The sequence below is a fragment of the Ursus americanus genome, chromosome 30 (genome assembly GCF_024610735.1).
Source record: "Ursus americanus isolate L20-20 chromosome 30, mUrsAme1.1.p, whole genome shotgun sequence".
NCBI classification, from domain to species: Eukaryota; Metazoa; Chordata; class Mammalia; order Carnivora; family Ursidae; genus Ursus; species Ursus americanus.
The window spans coordinates 23607709-23626002 of NC_142156.1; the positions used below are offsets into that span (position 1 = coordinate 23607709).

The 18294-nt window shown below is 42.2% G+C and overlaps 1 protein-coding gene and 1 long non-coding RNA gene across 2 annotated transcripts in view; one reads left to right on the top strand and one right to left on the bottom strand.

Moving 5' to 3' along the window:
* Positions 1 to 295: 295 nt before the first annotated feature.
* PIWIL1 (piwi like RNA-mediated gene silencing 1) overlaps positions 296 to 18294 on the top strand; it is a 29614-nt gene continuing 11615 nt past the window's right edge. The window contains exons 1-15 of the mRNA XM_045779227.2: positions 296 to 377; positions 781 to 892; positions 4730 to 4855; positions 5359 to 5573; positions 5925 to 6046; positions 6186 to 6266; positions 6921 to 7118; positions 7553 to 7664; positions 13537 to 13663; positions 13845 to 13962; positions 14469 to 14583; positions 15667 to 15854; positions 16226 to 16298; positions 17724 to 17924; positions 18035 to 18138. Of these exons, the coding sequence (XP_045635183.1) occupies positions 300 to 377; positions 781 to 892; positions 4730 to 4855; positions 5359 to 5573; positions 5925 to 6046; positions 6186 to 6266; positions 6921 to 7118; positions 7553 to 7664; positions 13537 to 13663; positions 13845 to 13962; positions 14469 to 14583; positions 15667 to 15854; positions 16226 to 16298; positions 17724 to 17924; positions 18035 to 18138 (1970 nt within the window). The 5' untranslated portion in view covers positions 296 to 299. The remainder of the gene's footprint in view (positions 378 to 780; positions 893 to 4729; positions 4856 to 5358; positions 5574 to 5924; positions 6047 to 6185; positions 6267 to 6920; positions 7119 to 7552; positions 7665 to 13536; positions 13664 to 13844; positions 13963 to 14468; positions 14584 to 15666; positions 15855 to 16225; positions 16299 to 17723; positions 17925 to 18034; positions 18139 to 18294) is intronic.
* Positions 7640 to 18294, bottom strand: part of LOC123780352 (uncharacterized) — a 30696-nt gene continuing 20041 nt past the window's right edge. Inside the window, exons 2-3 of the long non-coding RNA XR_006776382.2 lie at positions 12229 to 12454; positions 7640 to 12143 (exon numbers count right to left, since the gene is read on the bottom strand). This is a non-coding gene — a long non-coding RNA (uncharacterized LOC123780352). The remainder of the gene's footprint in view (positions 12144 to 12228; positions 12455 to 18294) is intronic.

An 18294-nucleotide genomic window follows, 5' to 3' on the forward strand; every position in this document is an offset into this window, starting at 1 on the left:
AACAGTTTTCTGTAAGTCTGGTTGAGATAGTAATTCGACAAAAAATGAAAGTCTGTGTTAAAACAAGTCCTGCACTTTAGCCCTGCCACCCGGTGTGCCTCCCAGTCCACAGTAAGCACTTCTGTTCATTGAAGGTAGGCACATTGCCTTCAACTCGGTTAGGTTAGAAAAATAGGTGCTGGTTCAGGACCTTATTGTGGAATCTTCAATACATCTAAAAGGAACATTGTAGGAACAGTCAAATGTAATTCTGTATTTTGAATGTTGTCTTTACGATTATTTCTCCTCAAGGAAAAAAAATGACTGGGCGAGCCAGAGCGAGAGCCAGAGGACGGGCCCGTGGGCAGGAGACGGTGCAGCACGTGGGGGCCGCTGCGGTGAGTGCTTTACCTTTCACCTACAGAATGTGTCCTCGAAAACAGAAACCTGCTACGTCTTTATCAGCTTAGGCCATTGAAAATAAGTTCTATTTCTTGAGCATCTGAGGAGCCGGTTCTTCACTCTTTTTTAAAAATTTTTATTTATGTTAACGTATAGTGTATTTGTTTCAGAGGTAGAGTTCAGTGATTGATCAGTTGTGTATCACACCCAGTGCTCGTTCCATCACGTGCCCTCCTTAATGCCCATCACCCAGTTAGTGACCCTTCTTGAGGAATACAATACTTGGTTACTAATGTAGATCAGTTTTGTTTGAATGTCTTAGACTTGTTGAAGACTGTTTCCTCTGACCTGTGACCTTTTGACATGAAAAGAATGCTGTTTGTTTGCATATCGCCGTAGAGTCAGCAGCCTGGCTACGTCCAGCCCAGGCCTCAGCAGCCAGCAGCAGAAGGGGAATTAGTTGGCCGTGGACGACAGAGAGGAGCGGTAGGAGCAACAGCCAAGTCCCAAGGTGAAGGGAGAGGAAAAAGACGTTGTGTGTGTAGTAGATGTGAAACGGTCACCAGTGTACAGAGTCGTTATAAAACGTGGTCCCAGCAGTCCTTCAGGTCGAACAGGCCCTCTCTCAGCTGCGCAGCCTGTACTTAGGGAAGCGCCACAGGCTTTCTTTTCTCCTTGGTAATGAAAAAGCATATCCTTGCCAGGGCCACATATTAGCTCTTACAGAGCCATTAAGTTCTAGACTAACCATACGTGTGCTTAATCATTAGTCATTTGAGAACATTGTTTGGCATCTTTAGTGATTTCATCACAAGCTGGACCACCTTTGACATTTATAACTTTGGTTTCCTGTGTGTTGTACTGGCTCGCCCTGTTTCTCAGGTACAAAAACCAAGGCCAAAGTTATGACCCCTGGTGAGGTCAGAACACCAGTTCTGATTCCAAATATTGTTTTTTCAGTACTTTGTTACAAACGTGAAATATTCAGATGCTTGATGTAAGATCTTTCTACAGTTACATTTGGTTTTGATACAGGAAACACCCCTATGCACATGGGGAATTAGTAAGGATGTGGCTTTCCAGCTGGGGTGGGTGTGGGAAATGTTCTGTGGGGGAAACTAGTGTGGAGGCAGCTGGATGGCGAGAAGACAGAGCTGCTTTACTCCCTGAGCTACATTCCCACCTCCTCCAAATGTTTCATCACAGCCATGTCCTCCGTGAACAGTAGAGGATGAATCTTAGATCTTAGGGTGGTGTAAGCTGTGGTGTGACAACTACCGGGCAACCTGGAAACTTCCTGAAGTTACAGCGGGCCAGTCTCTCCACATAAGGTTCTTGGGAAACCTATGTTTGACAAGCCGGCATGGGGCGGGGGGGGGGGGGAAGGGGGGCGGAGCGGACAAGGGAAATGAAGGGGCAGTGCCCTGAAACATGCAAAGGCTGATGAAAACATTGAGTCTTTGTAAAGACGCTTAAACCAAATGAACGGCTTTTGCCTGTTCTGCACCATTTTATTTTTTGCCATTTTAATGCTGGCATTTGGAGAACCAGCGCTGCTCCCAGTGGGTTTGTAGAGTTGTACCGGCCTTTGGATGGCGTCTTGTCACGTGTAGCAGCCATGATGGTACCGTTCGCTAGCAGGGCCCCTCATGGGAATGCAGCCGTTACACCGTGGGAGGGTGCGGACTGTCCTGCTCTGTGCCCCACAGTGCAAACATCTGACCAGTAAAAGTCAGAACCAACCACCTGCACTGCATCATACATGTTTACCAAGTGGTAAAACAGCATTATTTTTGTATTTTTAATGAATACATGTATATATATATATGTTTTTGTGTAGAAAATTTTGAGGAGAAACATCAGTTACAAGATGTGTTATTTTTCGAGATGTCTGATGAGAATTCATTCAGAGGCATTCACCTCTTTAAAGGATTTTACCCACTTTCCTCTCATCTTGATGCCTTGAGTTTCTATGAAACTCTCATTTCCCATCTCTGAAAAGCTAGTATCTAACTTTATAAGTAACGGTCGGTGTGAGGATTAAATAATACTTGGAATAACCTATGCAAGGCCCTATTTCACAACTTCTCACTGCTGTTGTAAAGATTCTATCTGAGAAGTATTTGTCATAAATTTTCAAGTATCTACTAAGTTTTAGAAATTGGCAAGTTTAACAGATTTATTGTAAATGAGACCTTGCTTAGGACGGTGATTTTCATTCTAAATGGGCTCCTACACAGCAATAGCAACGTTTGATTTGTGTTTTTAATCACTCCAGCAGCTACGTGGAAAGGGAAATCCTAGGCACACCTCAGAGATACTGCAGGCCTGGTTCCAGGTCACTGCAATAAAGCAATATCCTAAAGCGAGTCAAATGAATTGTTTGGTTTCCCAGGGTATATAAAAGCTGACACCATACAGTAGTCTGTTAAGTGTGCAGTAATGTTACGTCTAAACAATACACGTACTGCTGAAAATGCTAACCATTGTTTGAGTTTTCAGCCAGTTGTAATTACTGATCACAGATCATCATAATAGTGAAAAAGTTTAAAATGGTGTGAGAATTACCAAAATGTGACACAGAAATGAGCAAATGTTGGAAAAATGGCACCAGTAGACTTGTTTACCACAGGGTTGCCACAAACCTTCAGTTGTAAAAAGCGCCAAAAAGTGTCTGCAAAGCACAGCAAAGCGACGTATCCTTATAATTGACAAGCTTTCCAGTTGTATTCATTCTGAAAGCCGTCCTCTTTCCAGATTGACAGGCAAGCTTTGGATAAATATAAAAGTTGTACTGCAGGTAGAGAGGGAAACAGTCGTCATCGTTGTTTATCTTCAGAAATTTACAGTCAGGTTTCTATATCCAGAACTGAATTTTAGATAAATTCACTTTTTAGGAAAAAAGCCTCTGAACTGTTATTGTTACGAGCTTGGGTTCAGTATGCCTGACCTGTGTTAGTATCGTTAATCACCCAAGGCCAAGGCTACTTTGATAAGAAGTTCAAGGGAAACAGAACAGCTATATATGTATTTAAAGGACTTTTAAATAGAACCTCTGAAGATCCTGAGGCACAAGAACCAACATATTTAGCAACACCTTTAAAGGGCTTTACAGATTATATTTTCATGTAAAACTTATATGCCCGTGAAGATCATCAGTTTTTCAAGTAAGGAAGTTGAAGCTCACGTTAGAATAACTGCTTCCAGAGTATGTCAGGAGCCAATGTTTTATTCAAGCCACTGTTTGTTCTCTAAAGAAGAAGTCCAGAAATTGGCAATCCGGGGCTAGTTCTGGCATTTGTGGTCAGAAGAAAACTGGGCCTCTCAATCGTTTTGTTCTTTTGTCCTGACTTCTGTCATTAAGACATATGTTTGGTGATCACATCAGATTCCAGGCAAGATTGGCCGGGCAAGGGGTCCAGAGAACATAAACGCTGGCTCCTGACCCCCTCTCAGAGCGCTTTCCCAGAGGTTGATCCAGTAATTTCTGGTAAATCTTTTAGGCTGTCCTTCCCTGCAGGGAAGGTGGAATTCTAGTCTATTAGGTACATGACTCCCTAAAAAACTATTTTTATAAAGAAGACTGAGTGATTGGGAAGTCCACTAAAGTCCCTGGTACTCGAAGTATGGTCCCTATTAACTGAGAGCTGCAGTTGTGACACTGGACGACAAAGCCCACATTCATTCTTTGGCCCACGTCATACTGTTGATAGGAGATACTTCTGTATGTTGTACAAATTGAAGGATTTAATCATTTTGGATAGTATAACCAGCTTTTGAAACCACATGAACTGCTAACCAACTACCCCACTAGGCCATGTATATGGTGGCCATCATGGGGTACGGACAGGACGATCCCATCTATTCTGTTCTTAAGGGAATTAGGAAATGACACTCTAGACATTTACACATTAAAATTTATGAACCACCAATTCCTGTAGCTATAAGCACATCATAAAACCGTGAAAAATACTGCTATGTAGGCTTTTAGGTTGTTATCAGAACTTACGGTACAGAATAATGATTTCCCAGTCAGCAAGCATGCTCCTGAGTTCTTGAATCCCACCAGGCCAGTTGTCTTAGTCTTTTACAGGGATATATGTCTTACAGGGGAGCAACTGCGTTTGGCTGGGGCAGTGGCAAGAAAGGCTTTATAGAAGTCCTAGCTAAGGTACTCTGTCTGGCCAGCAGATACTAAAATGTTCTGGTGGAATTCTTGAACATTATCTGTAGCACCTCTGTAGCTTCTGGGTTTCATGTAGTGCTTTGGGAATTAACATTGTCATTCTTTATTTCATGTTTCACGTGACCTAGGATATCATTTTTTTCTTTCTTTCTTTTTTTCAAGACCTCCAGATATCTGCTGGATTTCAGGACTTATCATTAGCAGAGAGAGGAGGTCGTCGTAGAGACTTTCATGATCTTGGTGTGAATACAAGACAGAACCTGGACCATGTTAAAGAATCAAAAACAGGTGGGTTAATTATGAAGAATTCAGTTTCCTGGGATTACTTTTTCAGCACATAGGACACTGAATTGAAGCCCTTTTACATATTTATTGTATAATGCAATACTAAGGAGAAAAGGCACATTTGGTCATGATCTACATGCATTTTCCATTTCCCACTCTCTCTCAGCTTTGATGAAATAGGTTATCAGTGTTTTCATTTGCACTGAAATGTTTTATTAAGTGTTATGTAACCTTTTTTTTTTTTTTTTAACTTTTTGCCATAGAGAGATTTGGTTGGTTCTGTTGTAAATTTACTTAGTGTAAGGAGGATTTATTCCTGAACATATGCTTATAGGAACTTACTTGGATAGGATAGTCATTTTCAAAGTCAGATGTCTGAGAACTTCGTGTCGTATGCTATTCTTAGCCTTTTGTTTACAGAACTGTGTCTGCCTTGTCATGGTAGGAAAGACGTCAGGAAGAATAAACTCATTATTGTGTTAATGAGACGTGACTCGCTTTTACAGGTTCTTCAGGTATTATAGTAAGGCTGAGCACTAACCATTTTCGATTGACGTCCCGTCCCCAGTGGGCCTTATATCAGTATCACATTGACTATAACCCGCTGATGGAAGCCAGAAGACTCCGCTCAGCTCTTCTTTTTCAACATGAAGATTTAATTGGAAGGTGTCATGCTTTTGATGGAACAATATTATTTTTACCTAAAAGACTACAGCACAAGGTTATTTTAAAATGTTGGGTTGGGGAGAGGGTGATGAAGGATTTCCACCTCAGAGGAGAACTGCCACAATCTAGGGTAGCTTTTAGAGAAACTCCAGTGTTCTTCTCTCTGATAGCATGTGTAATGAACCCGGAGGGGACTTTGGCATTATTGCCTCACTTTCCAAATCCACCTCAATAACTTCATGACCATTATAATACGGGCCCGTAACCAGTCTTCTCATAGTCATTCTTTTTTAATTTAAAACTTTTCCATGTTTTTCATTGTTGCCTTACTAGCAGGAATGATGTGACTGGGATTATTAGTTTCTTTTAACAATTAAAAGTTTGGTTTTCCACTGCTCTGGCTCAGGTTACTGAAGTGTTTAGTCAGACCCGAAATGGAGAGCATGTGAGGATAACAATCACCTTAACAAATGAACTCCCACCTACATCACCAACTTGTTTGCAGTTCTATAATATTATTTTCAGGAGGTATGTTAGTGTTTTCTTAACATTTTACTAAGAAAAATTGAAAACCTAGAGAAGAGTTGAAAAACTGGTGTGGTGAGTCCCTGTGCATTAGAGATACTTACCAGCATTTACTCTTCTCTTTTGACCTTTCAATTTCTAGGCTCTTGAAGATCATGAATTTACAGCAGATTGGACGGAATTATTATAACCCAAGTGACCCAATCGATATTCCAAATCATAGGTTTGTATGAAGTGGAAGCTTTCTGTGCCTTTGGCCTAATCATAGACTTGGAAAGCGAAGCTCTAATTTGAAATAATAAATTTATTATTGTGGCTGTTAATGATACCCATCATGTTAAGTAAACCTTTAACTTGGTTTGAATAATAAAGGAGACATCCCAGAATACTTGGATTTTAAAAAATCACATGCTATTTATCTGTCACTGGGAAAGCATGAAGAGTTGTCCAACACTAAGTTTGTATTTGCTCTTGGGAAACAAAATTTATGAGCTAATGAAGATTGTTCCAGAAGCTCCTATAGTGTATCCAAGTGCGGCACGCACTGTGTAGGGTTATTATACCAGTTATAGGTGCTTTCAGTTAGACTGGCAACTGTTTCAATCTTACCAACATAAAAAATCGTTTAATAAAGTTAGTGTATTAATTCAAAATGGAACTTAAATTATTATACTATAAAATAGCATTCATTGTTGAGGATCTTAAAAAGAGGGGTCTTTATCTGGACCCATGTAAAACCTAGAAATAACTAAATTTACTCAATTTGAAAACTTTTGCGCTTTAGAACTAGTTAATAGAGGAGAACACAACTTGATAACACAGGACATGTTAGGGTTATTCATGGGGGTCGCTTCATAGCTCTCCTTCTGTTTGACAGGTTGGTGATCTGGCCTGGCTTCACCACCTCTATTCTTCAGTACGAGAACAACATCATGCTTTGCACTGACGTCAGTCATAAAGTCCTTCGCAGTGAGACCGTGTTAGATTTCATGTTCAATCTGTATCACCAAACGGAAGAACATAAATTTCAAGAACAAGTTTCTAAAGAGCTAATAGGTTTAATTGTTCTTACCAAGTAAGACTGCTTTGTAAAATACGAGGAAATCATTTTGCAAGTCTTAAGATTCTGTAGCTCTCTAGTCCATCCTATTGGAAAGTAGGGTTTACAGTGGAGGAGTGGGAATAGTGTGAACATGGGGAAGGGGTGTTTGTGACCTTTCCTAAGACACAAGTTCTCAGGGGGAGCACAGTCCTTTGAAAAGGACAAATATCTAAAGACTTCTGTCCTTTTTAGTCTTCATTTTATTTTCTAGTAGTTCTTTACTCACTTCCCCACCCATCTAGCATGGTCTTTAAGAAGTTTTCCCTTTCTCTTCCCATGGCATTGTATATTACTAAGTGATCTGGGAGTTTATTTTGTAGAGACTACCTATTGTCTATATCTAGTCTTTTTTTAATACTCTTTCTACAATTCTAATCAAATACCAATAAATCTTAACTGTTCCACAGGTATAACAACAAAACCTACAGAGTAGATGATATTGACTGGGACCAGAATCCGAAGAGTACCTTTAAGAAAGCAGATGGTTCTGAAGTCAGTTTCTTAGAGTACTACAGGAAGGTAAGATATGTTGACATTCTCTTTCTCATGTGAAATATTTAGGCCTTAGGAAAAATGTGAGCTATCTTCAGTAGGAATTTCTTGTACACATGGAACAGTTGCTTTGAAAGCTGTATATAAATGTATTTATTAAAGCAGTCGTAGCATAGTGTAGCTCATTATCACATGAGAAGTGCTTGATCCTACGTCCTTTTTCCCAGTAGAATGAAACATTGTGTTTGATTTTAAGCTTATGGAGGACAAACAGGTAGGGTAATCGGTAATGAACAATACAAGTGTACTGTAGTGACCTGTATTCTGTAATGAACACTTCTCTTTTAACTTCACCCAGGGATGGGGGTTAAGGATGGCTAAATCCTCAGTATCAGTTGTGCTAAATCTGCATATGGGTTAACTCTTTATTTTTTATTTAAATTCAACTTAGTTAACATGTACCGTATTATTAGTTTCAAGGGTAAAATTTAGTGATTCATCAGTTGCATATAACACCCAGTGCTGATTACATCAAGTGCCCTCCTTAGTACCCATCACTCAATTACCTCATCTCCCCACCCACCTCCCCTCCAGCAGCCCTCAGTTTGTTCCCTAGACTTAAGAGTCTTTTATGGTTTGTCTCTCTGATTTCATCTTATTTTCCTTCCCGTCCTCTATGTTCATCTGTTTTGTTTCTTAAATTCCCCATGTGACTGAAATCATGTGATATTTGTCTTTCTCCGACTTATTTCGTTTAGCATAATACCCTCTAGTTCCATTCACATCATTCCAAATGGCAAGATTTCATCTTTTTGATGGCTGAGTAGTATTCCTGTGTGTGTGTGTGTGTGTGTGTGTGTGTGTGTGTGTGTGTGTGTGTACACCACATTTTCTTTAACCTTTCATCTGTCAGTGAACATCTGGGCTCTTTCCACATTTTGGCTGTTGTGGACATGGCTGCTATGAACATTGGGGTGCAGGTGCCCCTTCAGATCACTACATTTGTATCTTTGGGGTAAATACACAGTAATGCAATTGCTGGGTCACAGAGTAGCTCTACTTTCAACTTTTTGAAGAACTTCCACACTGTTTTCCAGAGCGGCTGCACCAGCTTGCATTCCCACCAGCAGTGTAGGAAGGTTCCCCTTCCTCCTCACCCTCGCCAACCTCGGTCGTTTCCTGACTTGTTAATTTTAGCCGTTCTGACTGGTGTGAGGTGGGATCTCAGAGGGGTTTTGATCTGTATTTCTCTGATGCCGAGTGACGTGGAGCATTTTTTCACGTCTGTTTGCCATTTGTATGTCTGCTCTGGAGAAATGTCTGTTCATGTCTTCTGCCCATTTGTTGACTGGATTATTTGTTCTTGGGGTGTTGAGGTTGATACGTTCTTTATAGATTATGGATACTAGCCCTTTACCTGGTAAGACATTTGCAAATATCTCCTCCCATTCTGTCTGCTGTCTTTTGGTTTTGTCGACTGTTTCCTTCACTGTGCAAAAGCTTTTTATCTTGATGAAGTCCCAGTAGTTCATCTTTGCCTTTGTTTCCCTTGCCTTTGGAGACGTGTCTAGCAAGAAGTTGCTGTGGCCGAGGTCACAGAGGTTGCTGCCTGTGTTCTCCTCTAGGGTTCTGATGGATTCCTGTCTCACATGAGGTCTTTTCATCCATTTTGAGTTTGTTTGTGTATGGTGTAAGAAAGTGGTCCAGTTTCATTCTTCTACGTGTGGCTCTCCCATTTTCCCAGCACACTTCCATTTATGGAAGAGACTGTCATTTTCCCACTGGATAGTCTAAGCTTTGTCGAAGATTAGTTGACCGTGGAGTTGAGGGTCCATTTCTGGGTTCTCTCTTCTGTTCCACTGATTCATGTGTCTGTTTTTGTGCCAGTACCATGCTCTCTTAATGATCACAAGCTTTGTAATAGAGCTTGAAGTCTGGAGTTGTGATGCCTCCAGCTTTAGTTTTCTTTTTCAACATTCCTCTGGCTATTTGGGGTCTTTTCTGGTTCCATACAAATTTTAGGATTATTTGTTCCAGCTCTGTGAAAAAAGGTTGATGGTATTTTGGTAAGGATTGCGTTGAATGTGTAGATTGCTCTGCATAGTATAGACATTTTAACAGTATTCTTCCACTCCATGAGCATGGAATGTTTTTCTGTTTGTGTCTTCCTCAGTTTCTTCATGAGTTTCTATACTTTTCAGAGTAGGGATCATTTACCTCTTCATGAGTTTCTATACTTTTCAGAGTAGGGATCATTTACCTCTTGGTTAGGTTTATTCCTAGGATATTATGGGTTTTGGTGCAGTAGTAAAGGGGATCGAGTCCTTGATTTCTCTTTCTGCTGCTTCATTGTTAGTGTATGGGTTAACTCTTAACTTTTGTTTTACATATTGACAAATTCAGCTTGTTTTCATATAGGGTGGATCAGTTTACTCTGTGATCTTCTAACACTTGTTTTATACAGATGATTCTAGCTATTGGTGTGGTAATCCTTGAAAAAACAGCAGAGGCAAATAGGAACAAGAAAGACCCACTGTCAACTAGAAGAAAATAACAATGTCTATATCAGAACGCATACTAACATCGTTGTTCAGGGACAAGCAGATCTGGCCCCTGAATTCGTAGAAGGTTGCATTCCATCTGATATGCTCTGTTATAAGTTCAGGAGTATTTCTAAAACAGGAATCAGTTAAAATCTGAACGCTTGTCTTTAAAGTGCTAAGATTTATCTCATTTTTTCCTACTTTCAGTACATTTCCTATTTCTAAAAAGCCGGACAAATAAGCTGTTACATATTTGTATCTTTTGTCAGAATTACACATTAGACTAGTGACCTTGAAATGTCTTTGAACTGCTTGTCTACGATTGCCTGAGCTTTGGCAGCTCTGCTGTGAGTGAAAAGATCACATAACACTCTGGAGGAGAGTGATTCTCTGAGAAGCCACATTAAGAGCTGCTCTTTTGGGCAAAATGAAAACAGGCCAGGGGCCATCTCAGCTTGATTTCCCTACCACTATTTTACCCTCTTAGCTCCTTGAGGACCCCAGCCATGTTTAACCCAGATTCCTTCTGGATGTGAGAGTTACTGTGAGAAAAGAACATTTTTCTGTGGTTTTCTAATCACTGTTGGGACGGAAAGAGTCAGTATGTATCAACGGCAGTTACAAAGGAGACATACCTGTGGAAAGTTTGGTTTCCACCTGAAGCCAGACCAGGGGAGGTTCTCCTTCTCTAACTAGCAGTGAGTCTTACGTGCCAGCTTACTCCTAAGTGGCCTTCTACTGTTGACATACTTAAGGATTCTGCCTTGAACCCCGAGTTAGTTACTCCATAGGAACTTGTTAGGAGATCTCCAGGCTCGTCTGTGCTATGTTCACGGTTCTGATGTCTAGCTTTAGCCCAGACATGTCTAAGCCTACTTGTTCTCGATAATTGTACATCTCAAAGACACCTTCCATGTGACCAGCACTGAACAAGTTCTGTCCCCTTACCTGGCCATTGTGCGGTGCTCTTGATCAGTGCAGGGACTGGAACTCCCAGAGGGTCAGGGATTTTGTGGTTTATGTCCCCCTAGTGCCTAGGAGGGCACTCCAGTATCGGAGTGAACAAATGCGTAACGGGGTTAAAACCTCAGACCTGCATGCCTCTTCTCACCCTGCAGCAGTGCTGGTAGCCTCGCCTCTGAAATGCCTCTATCCTCCTCCTCTGAGTGGCCGCCCTCTTCTGTGTGGGCCCCTTGCCCGTTGAGCTGGTCTCAGTTTGCATTTCTCCTGCTTTCTGATCCATTTGCAAACTCCTACAGATCTGATGTGATTCTTCTACGCACATTACTGACGGACATTGCGTGTGTCCGGTGAGACCCTGAGTGATGTAGCCCCTGCCTGCATGTCGGTGCTCACCTTGCTCGACCTGGCCATCTGCTCTGACCCCAGGCTCCTCCTGCCTGGAACACTGTGTGTGCCTGACTTGTGATCTTAGGCTCGGTCTCTGCTCAGATGATTTCTGCTGGAAGACTTCTCTCAGCCAGGGCTGACTGGGCGTCTTTAGTAGCGTCCGTCAGAATGGGGTGAGGTTGAAATGTTTCAAAGAATCACAGCACTCTCGGGACTTTGTAGTAGAGATACAGTTTTTGTGATAAGTGATGGCTTGGGTGTTCTACATTAAAAATCATATTTAAGAAGCACTCAGAGTGGGGGAGAAGGGCCTTTGAAAGGGAGGGTCATGGCCAGGGTTTAAAAGAAAAGGGTTGACAGTAATGGTAAACGCAAGTGAATGTACTAGGTTTTTAGATGTAGGGGAAGATGTTAAAAGAACTGACAGGCTTTTGTTTGGGCCCTAAGAATATAGGAAGGGGACCCCAAAGTTGTACAATAAGGAACCACGCACTGAAGGCCCATTGGTGAGATAGGGCAGATGTAGCAGCACGTCTGACTCCACTCCCATTCTCCTGCTCGACTGCGCACCCAGTAAGTGACGTGCAAGGTGGGGGTGGTCAGCAGGTGGACCCTGATAAAAAAGATGGCGTGATGAAATACGAAGTAGAGGCACATGGAGCAGATGTCAGGTAAGAGTGTTCTTGAAATTTTCTTACCCAAAATAGGAAAATGAACTTTTTTCCTGGTAAAGAGTTCAATATAGGACAAAATCTGACTGAAATTCGTGGTCTCTTAGTGCCTGAGGGTCGGTGGCCTGGACCTGGCATAGGATGAGAATAAGGAACAGGAAGTACCTCTTCCTCTGCTGGTGAGCGGCCGACACTAATGGAAGGGTCGTCCTGGTGCTCAGCCCCTGTGTGCTGAGTGTAGATGTGCGGCTCTCTGAAAGGAAAAAGAGAGTGTATTGGATGATGCTAGGAAAGGGGGTCTTGAGAACATGGGGCCAGAAACTAGCGGAGCATAGTGCATATGTGAACTCATCAAAGTCAGCATTTTTGGTTTTCTTTTTTACCAGTTGTAAAAACTTACCTTAGTGATTGCATGTGGGGAATCTTAAGGCTACTGAATTGAGGGGCGCCTGGGTGACTCGGTCTGTTAAGCGACTCAAGTCATGATCTCAGGGTCCTGGGACTGATCCCTGAGTCAGGCTGCCTGCTCAGCTGGGAGTCTGCTTCTCTCTCTGACCCTCCCCCCTCTCATGTTCACTCTCAAATAAATAAAATCTTTTGTTGTTGTTGATTTTTTTTTTATTATTTTCAGTTAGCCAACATTTAGTACATCATTAGTTTTTGATGTCTTGCGTATAACACCCAGTGCTCATCACAACACATGCCCTCCTTAATTCCCCCATCACCCAGCTGTCCCCCCACCCCCCTCCCTTCTGTAACCCTCAGTTTGTTTCCCAGAGTCCAGAGTCTCTCACAGTTTGTCAAATCTTTTAAGTAAAAAGACTACTGAATCGAAATTCACCTTCTATCTTCTGTAAAAAAACTTTTCCTAATTAAAAATGTTCTCTGGCATGCAAACCTCTTCTCCCCACCCCACCCCCGCCGCCCCTGTATTGTTACAGCAAGGCTTGTTTCCTACACCACTTCACACTGTAATAACTAGTAGTTTTGGTGAAGTTCTGTCATGAGGACCCAGAGATACACAGGCTTCTGTTTCTAAACCAAAAAAAATCACAAAATGAAGTGAACTGTGACTAAAACTCAGAATTTAGATGGTCAAGGACAGTGAGGCTCTTATGTTTTTAGGAAGAAAGATGAGGTACTCAGTAATACATGTAAACCACAAGCTATTCTAGTAGGATTAAAGATGGACTTTTTAAGCTTTACTTGGATACAGATACCAGCCTTGCTATTGGTGTCAATTCTCACTTTAAAAAAACAAATCCTTGTTTTTGGTCCACTGACCTATTACTAAAGGCATTCACATGAACAGTGATACCTTTGTTTCTTAACTAGCAATACAACCAAGAAATCACCGACTTGAAGCAACCTGTTCTGGTCAGTCAGCCGAAGAGGAGGCGAGGCCCTGGCGGCACTTTGCCAGGCCCTGCGATGCTCATTCCTGAGCTCTGCTATCTTACAGGTACCACTGCGGTGGGGCTGCCTTCCCTGTCTCTTCTAGGAGCCCCGCCACCCCTGGAAAAGCCCTTCCTGCTGCTTCATCTCCTTGTACTTCCCCTCCCTCTTCACCACCCTGCACTGCAAACATGGAGACGTGACCCTTGTTTGTCTAGTCATACACCTTTCGACATTTTTATTTGAAGGTCTAACTGATAAGATGCGTAATGATTTTAATGTGATGAAAGACTTAGCTGTTCATACAAGACTGACTCCAGAACAAAGGCAGCGTGAAGTGGGAAGACTCATTGATTATATTCATAAGTAAGTCCCCTGCATCCCGCTGGGCCATGGACCCAGTTTTGTGTTATTTTCTGTGGTTTGGGGGAGTGAAAGTCATTTTGTTTTCCTTTTGTATTTGGGGTGGGTTCTTTTTGTTTCTAGGTGAGCCTGCTCTTTGTCAGGGAATATTAAAGTTAAACTTTGTAGGCCTTTTCTAATTCTTCTATTAGCAAACGGCAATACAGCAGAAGGTGAAATGTTTTGGGCAAATTTATTTTCTGTTATAACATCGAGGGGTTTACTTTGAAGGGAAGGTAGTTTGGGCGTCAGAATTGTAAGTTTTATAAAAACTGTCCTGAAGGGATGCAGGGACACGATGAGGGAGAAATGGAGAGCCCGTCTGTGTTTCCTGGCTTTCTCTCTGGGCTTTCAGTCCTGAGAGAAACAGGAAAACGTACCGTAGGTTGGTGTGAATCTGTGTGTGTGTGCGTCTGTTTTTAACTGTGTTTGCTTACATTGAGTGGTACGTAAATATCTTAAATTTACAGAGACGATAATGTTCAGAGGGAACTTCGAGACTGGGGTTTGAGCTTTGACTCCAACTTACTGTCCTTCTCAGGAAGAATTTTGCAAGCAGAAAAGATTCACCAAGGTGGAAAAACAGTAAGGCAGTTCTTCAGTTGTCAACCCCATCAGATTTGGGTCTGGTTCACAGTAAAGCAGGAAAACCCCGTTACATGGCAGTCTGCCCTCACCTCCTCTCCTCACCTCTCCTCCCACCTGCACTCCGTCAACTCCAAGGAGCGAGGAGGCAGGCAGGGGCCTGTAGCTTGTCCTCACAGTTGTCGGGGAAACTCCGCTGAAGGCTGGCATTATTTGTTTCTAATGGCAGAATTACTTAAATTAAGGTATAGAAGAACTAACTGTGACTGGGTTGGTATTTTGTCTGCACCTAAAGTGGGCTTTTATACAGAAAACTTCCAATTTATTTGGCTTCATTTTTGCCTGGACCATTTGTTGGAGGGGTCTATATGAAATATTGTGATGCCTTTTATGTTTTCTCCTCAGAAAAGGGAAGCAAGTATTGTAAAAATATTTTCGTGTAATGGAAGCACTGCAAGTGCCAGAACTTTAAAAATCCTTTTACAGAAAACTGCCATTCTGCCTCCTAAATATTGTATGAACAACAACCTAATCCTGTAGCTGCATGTCTTAACTGCAGCTGCGTGTATCTCCCTGTGGAAACAGACAGCGTACACACCCCTGTGCAACAGGTGTGGGGGAGGTGGGTAGCACATGGAGAAAGCACTAGGGTTTTCCTCTATGAGAGCTCACACCACGTCACAGTGCTTCGAGTTGGTTAGCTTTCTGCCTTACTCACTTTAAGTATCCGACACCTCCATCAAGGTGCCTAACTTTCCAAGCCATATTTGTTTTTTATCGTTATCTCAGGGGACATTACGCCTGTCCTTGTGATGTCTTAGAAGATGAAGGGGAGCTCAGGAAGCACTGAGAGGAGGGCTTGGTGTGAGAAGCACTTGTGTGCCAGCTGTGACAGTTGTCCATTATCCTCAGATACACTTCTGTACCTTTCTCCCCCACCGGGGCATTTAGTCTGTCCTGGAGTCCAAATGGAAGAGTAGTCCCCGAAGGGTCAGAATGCCACGGTAGAGTTGTTACAGACTTGTTGGCTTTGTCACTGAGAACATACAGCGGAATTCACAGTGTCTCTGAACTTTCTTCTAGTTTGATTACAACCCACAGTTTGCAGATTGGTCAAAAGAAACAAGAGGTGCACCATTAATTAGTGTTAAGCCACTAGATAACTGGCTGTTGATCTATACTCGAAGAAATTATGAAGCAGCCAATTCACTGATACAAAATCTATTTAAAGTTACACCAGCCATGGGCATACAAATGAAAAAGGCAATAATGTAAGTTTATCAAGTCATTTCTACTCTGAAAATTGATTAGTAGTCATTTGGAGGGTGTGGGAATGCAAAAGTGATAGAAGTGTTAAACACGTGAACTAGATTACATTGGTTGAAAGATCTGATATGGTTCCCTGTCATGGGGATGCAGGAATGTATTTTAGTAACTAAGAATGGGTGGGAAAACAAGCAGTATTGTGCCTCAGATTATTGCTGCTGTTTGCATTAGAAACAACCTTTTGCCTAAGTGGCCACTCTTGTTTTTATGTTTTACACAGAAGTGTTTCGTGTGTCATAATCTGTAGGAAATTTTTTATGCATGGTACATTTTTCATTACTTTTTCTGAATGTTGCATAATGAATTTCCATTGTAGGATCGAAGTGGATGATCGAACTGAAGCCTATTTGAGAGTCTTACAGCAGAAGGTTACATCAGATACCCAGATAGTAAGTGGCTGATACGTACATAGGCTGTTGTCCTGGAATGACTTGTTTTAAAAACTGCATTTGTGAGTCTTAGAATTTGAGTTTGAAACGTAATCAGGTTCACAAACTGGCCAGAGAATATGTATTTTACCTTCATAAGGTAGCTTTGTTAACGCTGGCCTCAGTTGTGTGTCTGGTAGCTTGTTATTTGCGCTGCAGTTGGTGAGGAAGGGCTGGGGAGAACAAAATGGTCTGAAATTTATTTGGATTCAAAGGCTTTAATTCCATGAAATTTCATGGGGAATAGGCACAAAAGTAAAAATTAGGATTAGTTGTTCAGCACACGTACAGGTATAACTAATGAGGTGGCAGAGACAAATGTAACGATAAACAACATGTGTGTTGATTTAAATCTAAGAAGTAAATTGGCTTCAGCTAATCTGTTCCCTTTCTAGCCCTTCGTCTCCTACTTAAATGCCACAGGCAGAGCACTATTACTTTGGAGTAATGAAGACACCTAGGATGGCAAAGTGATTTTGTTGGGGGCTAGTGAAAAGAGGGAAGAACCTGGGAGCATAGATTGGAGAACACAGCAATGAGTCAAAGAGCTGGATTCAGCTCTAGAACACAGACTTGGATTGGGCAGGAATTGGTTTTATGGCCCTGTTTAGATCTGATGGACACACAACACTGGGAGTTGAAGGTGTATAGGGGGACCCTTTGATACATGTCTGTGTTGCAGGGCTAGTTCACTCCTCCTGCACCTCACATGATTACAAGTTGATGTTTGTCATACCAAGAACATTTCAGATCTAGTCTTCAGCACCTCTCAAGTCCACGCCTCAGAACTGTGGACTGTGCTCACCGTGCTGCACAGCCGATCCCCAGAACTTACTCAGTTTATAACTGGAAGTTTGTGCTCTTTGACTAACCTCTTCCCGTGTCCGGCAGGGGTGTGTTTAGATTAGGCACTCTGTTTTGTTCCCAGAATTGTCCGTGGACTTCCCAGGAAATTTCATAGTGTCACCAGGTTCTCAAGCCAGAGCTTTAGAAGTTTAAAGGCCCTGATCCTAGGTGGGTCATCAGTAAATGGGAGCTGTGAGCCAGGTAGAGGGTCTTCTGTTGGTCCACCTGTAGGTGCTCACTAGTTTTGCCGTATTTCCTATCTCCAAGTTATTCCAGGCTGGTCCTAGAGCGTACTTAACTAAGTTCTCATGGTGTTCGGTTTTGAGTCATTGGCTTCACGTGGTTTTCTTCTTTTTATTAGCATCTATCACTAGGTGAGTGGGGTGAGCAGTATCTAGCAGTTAGCGTGCTGCTTGTTAGCTCTGTGGCAGAGACAGTGTCTGACATTTATGCCCAGAGACTGGGTTTGGTTCCCGTTCTCTTCCTCGACCTTCATCAGCTTCCTGATTCTTTGTAATGAGAACATTCTTTTGGTTTCAGGTTGTTTGTCTGTTGTCGAGTAATCGGAAAGATAAATATGATGCTATTAAAAAATACTTGTGTACAGATTGCCCTACTCCGAGTCAGTGTGTGGTGGCCCGCACTCTTGGCAAGCAGCAGACAGTCATGGCCATTGCTACCAAGATCGCCCTGCAGATGAATTGCAAGATGGGAGGGGAGCTTTGGAGGGTTGATATGCCTGTAAGTTTGGTTTAACTGGTACATAAAAGTTTTCATTGGGAAAAATGGATTTACTTTCTAAATGCTGCTGGTACTCTGTTGTATCTCAAACTACAATATTTTTGTTAAAGCTAAAGCTGGCGATGATAGTTGGCATTGACTGTTACCACGATACCACAGCTGGACGGAGGTCAATTGCAGGATTTGTTGCAAGTATCAATGAAGGGATGACCCGGTGAGTGCAGGGATGGGTGGCAGTGGGTTAACTGCTAGACATGGGCAGGAGCAGGTGGGAGTGCAGGGCTGATGTTCCGGGGGTCTCCGAGGCTCAGGGTTTTGTTCCTTCTTTCTTTATAACCCGTTGACTTCTCTTACATTAGATAAGCAAGAA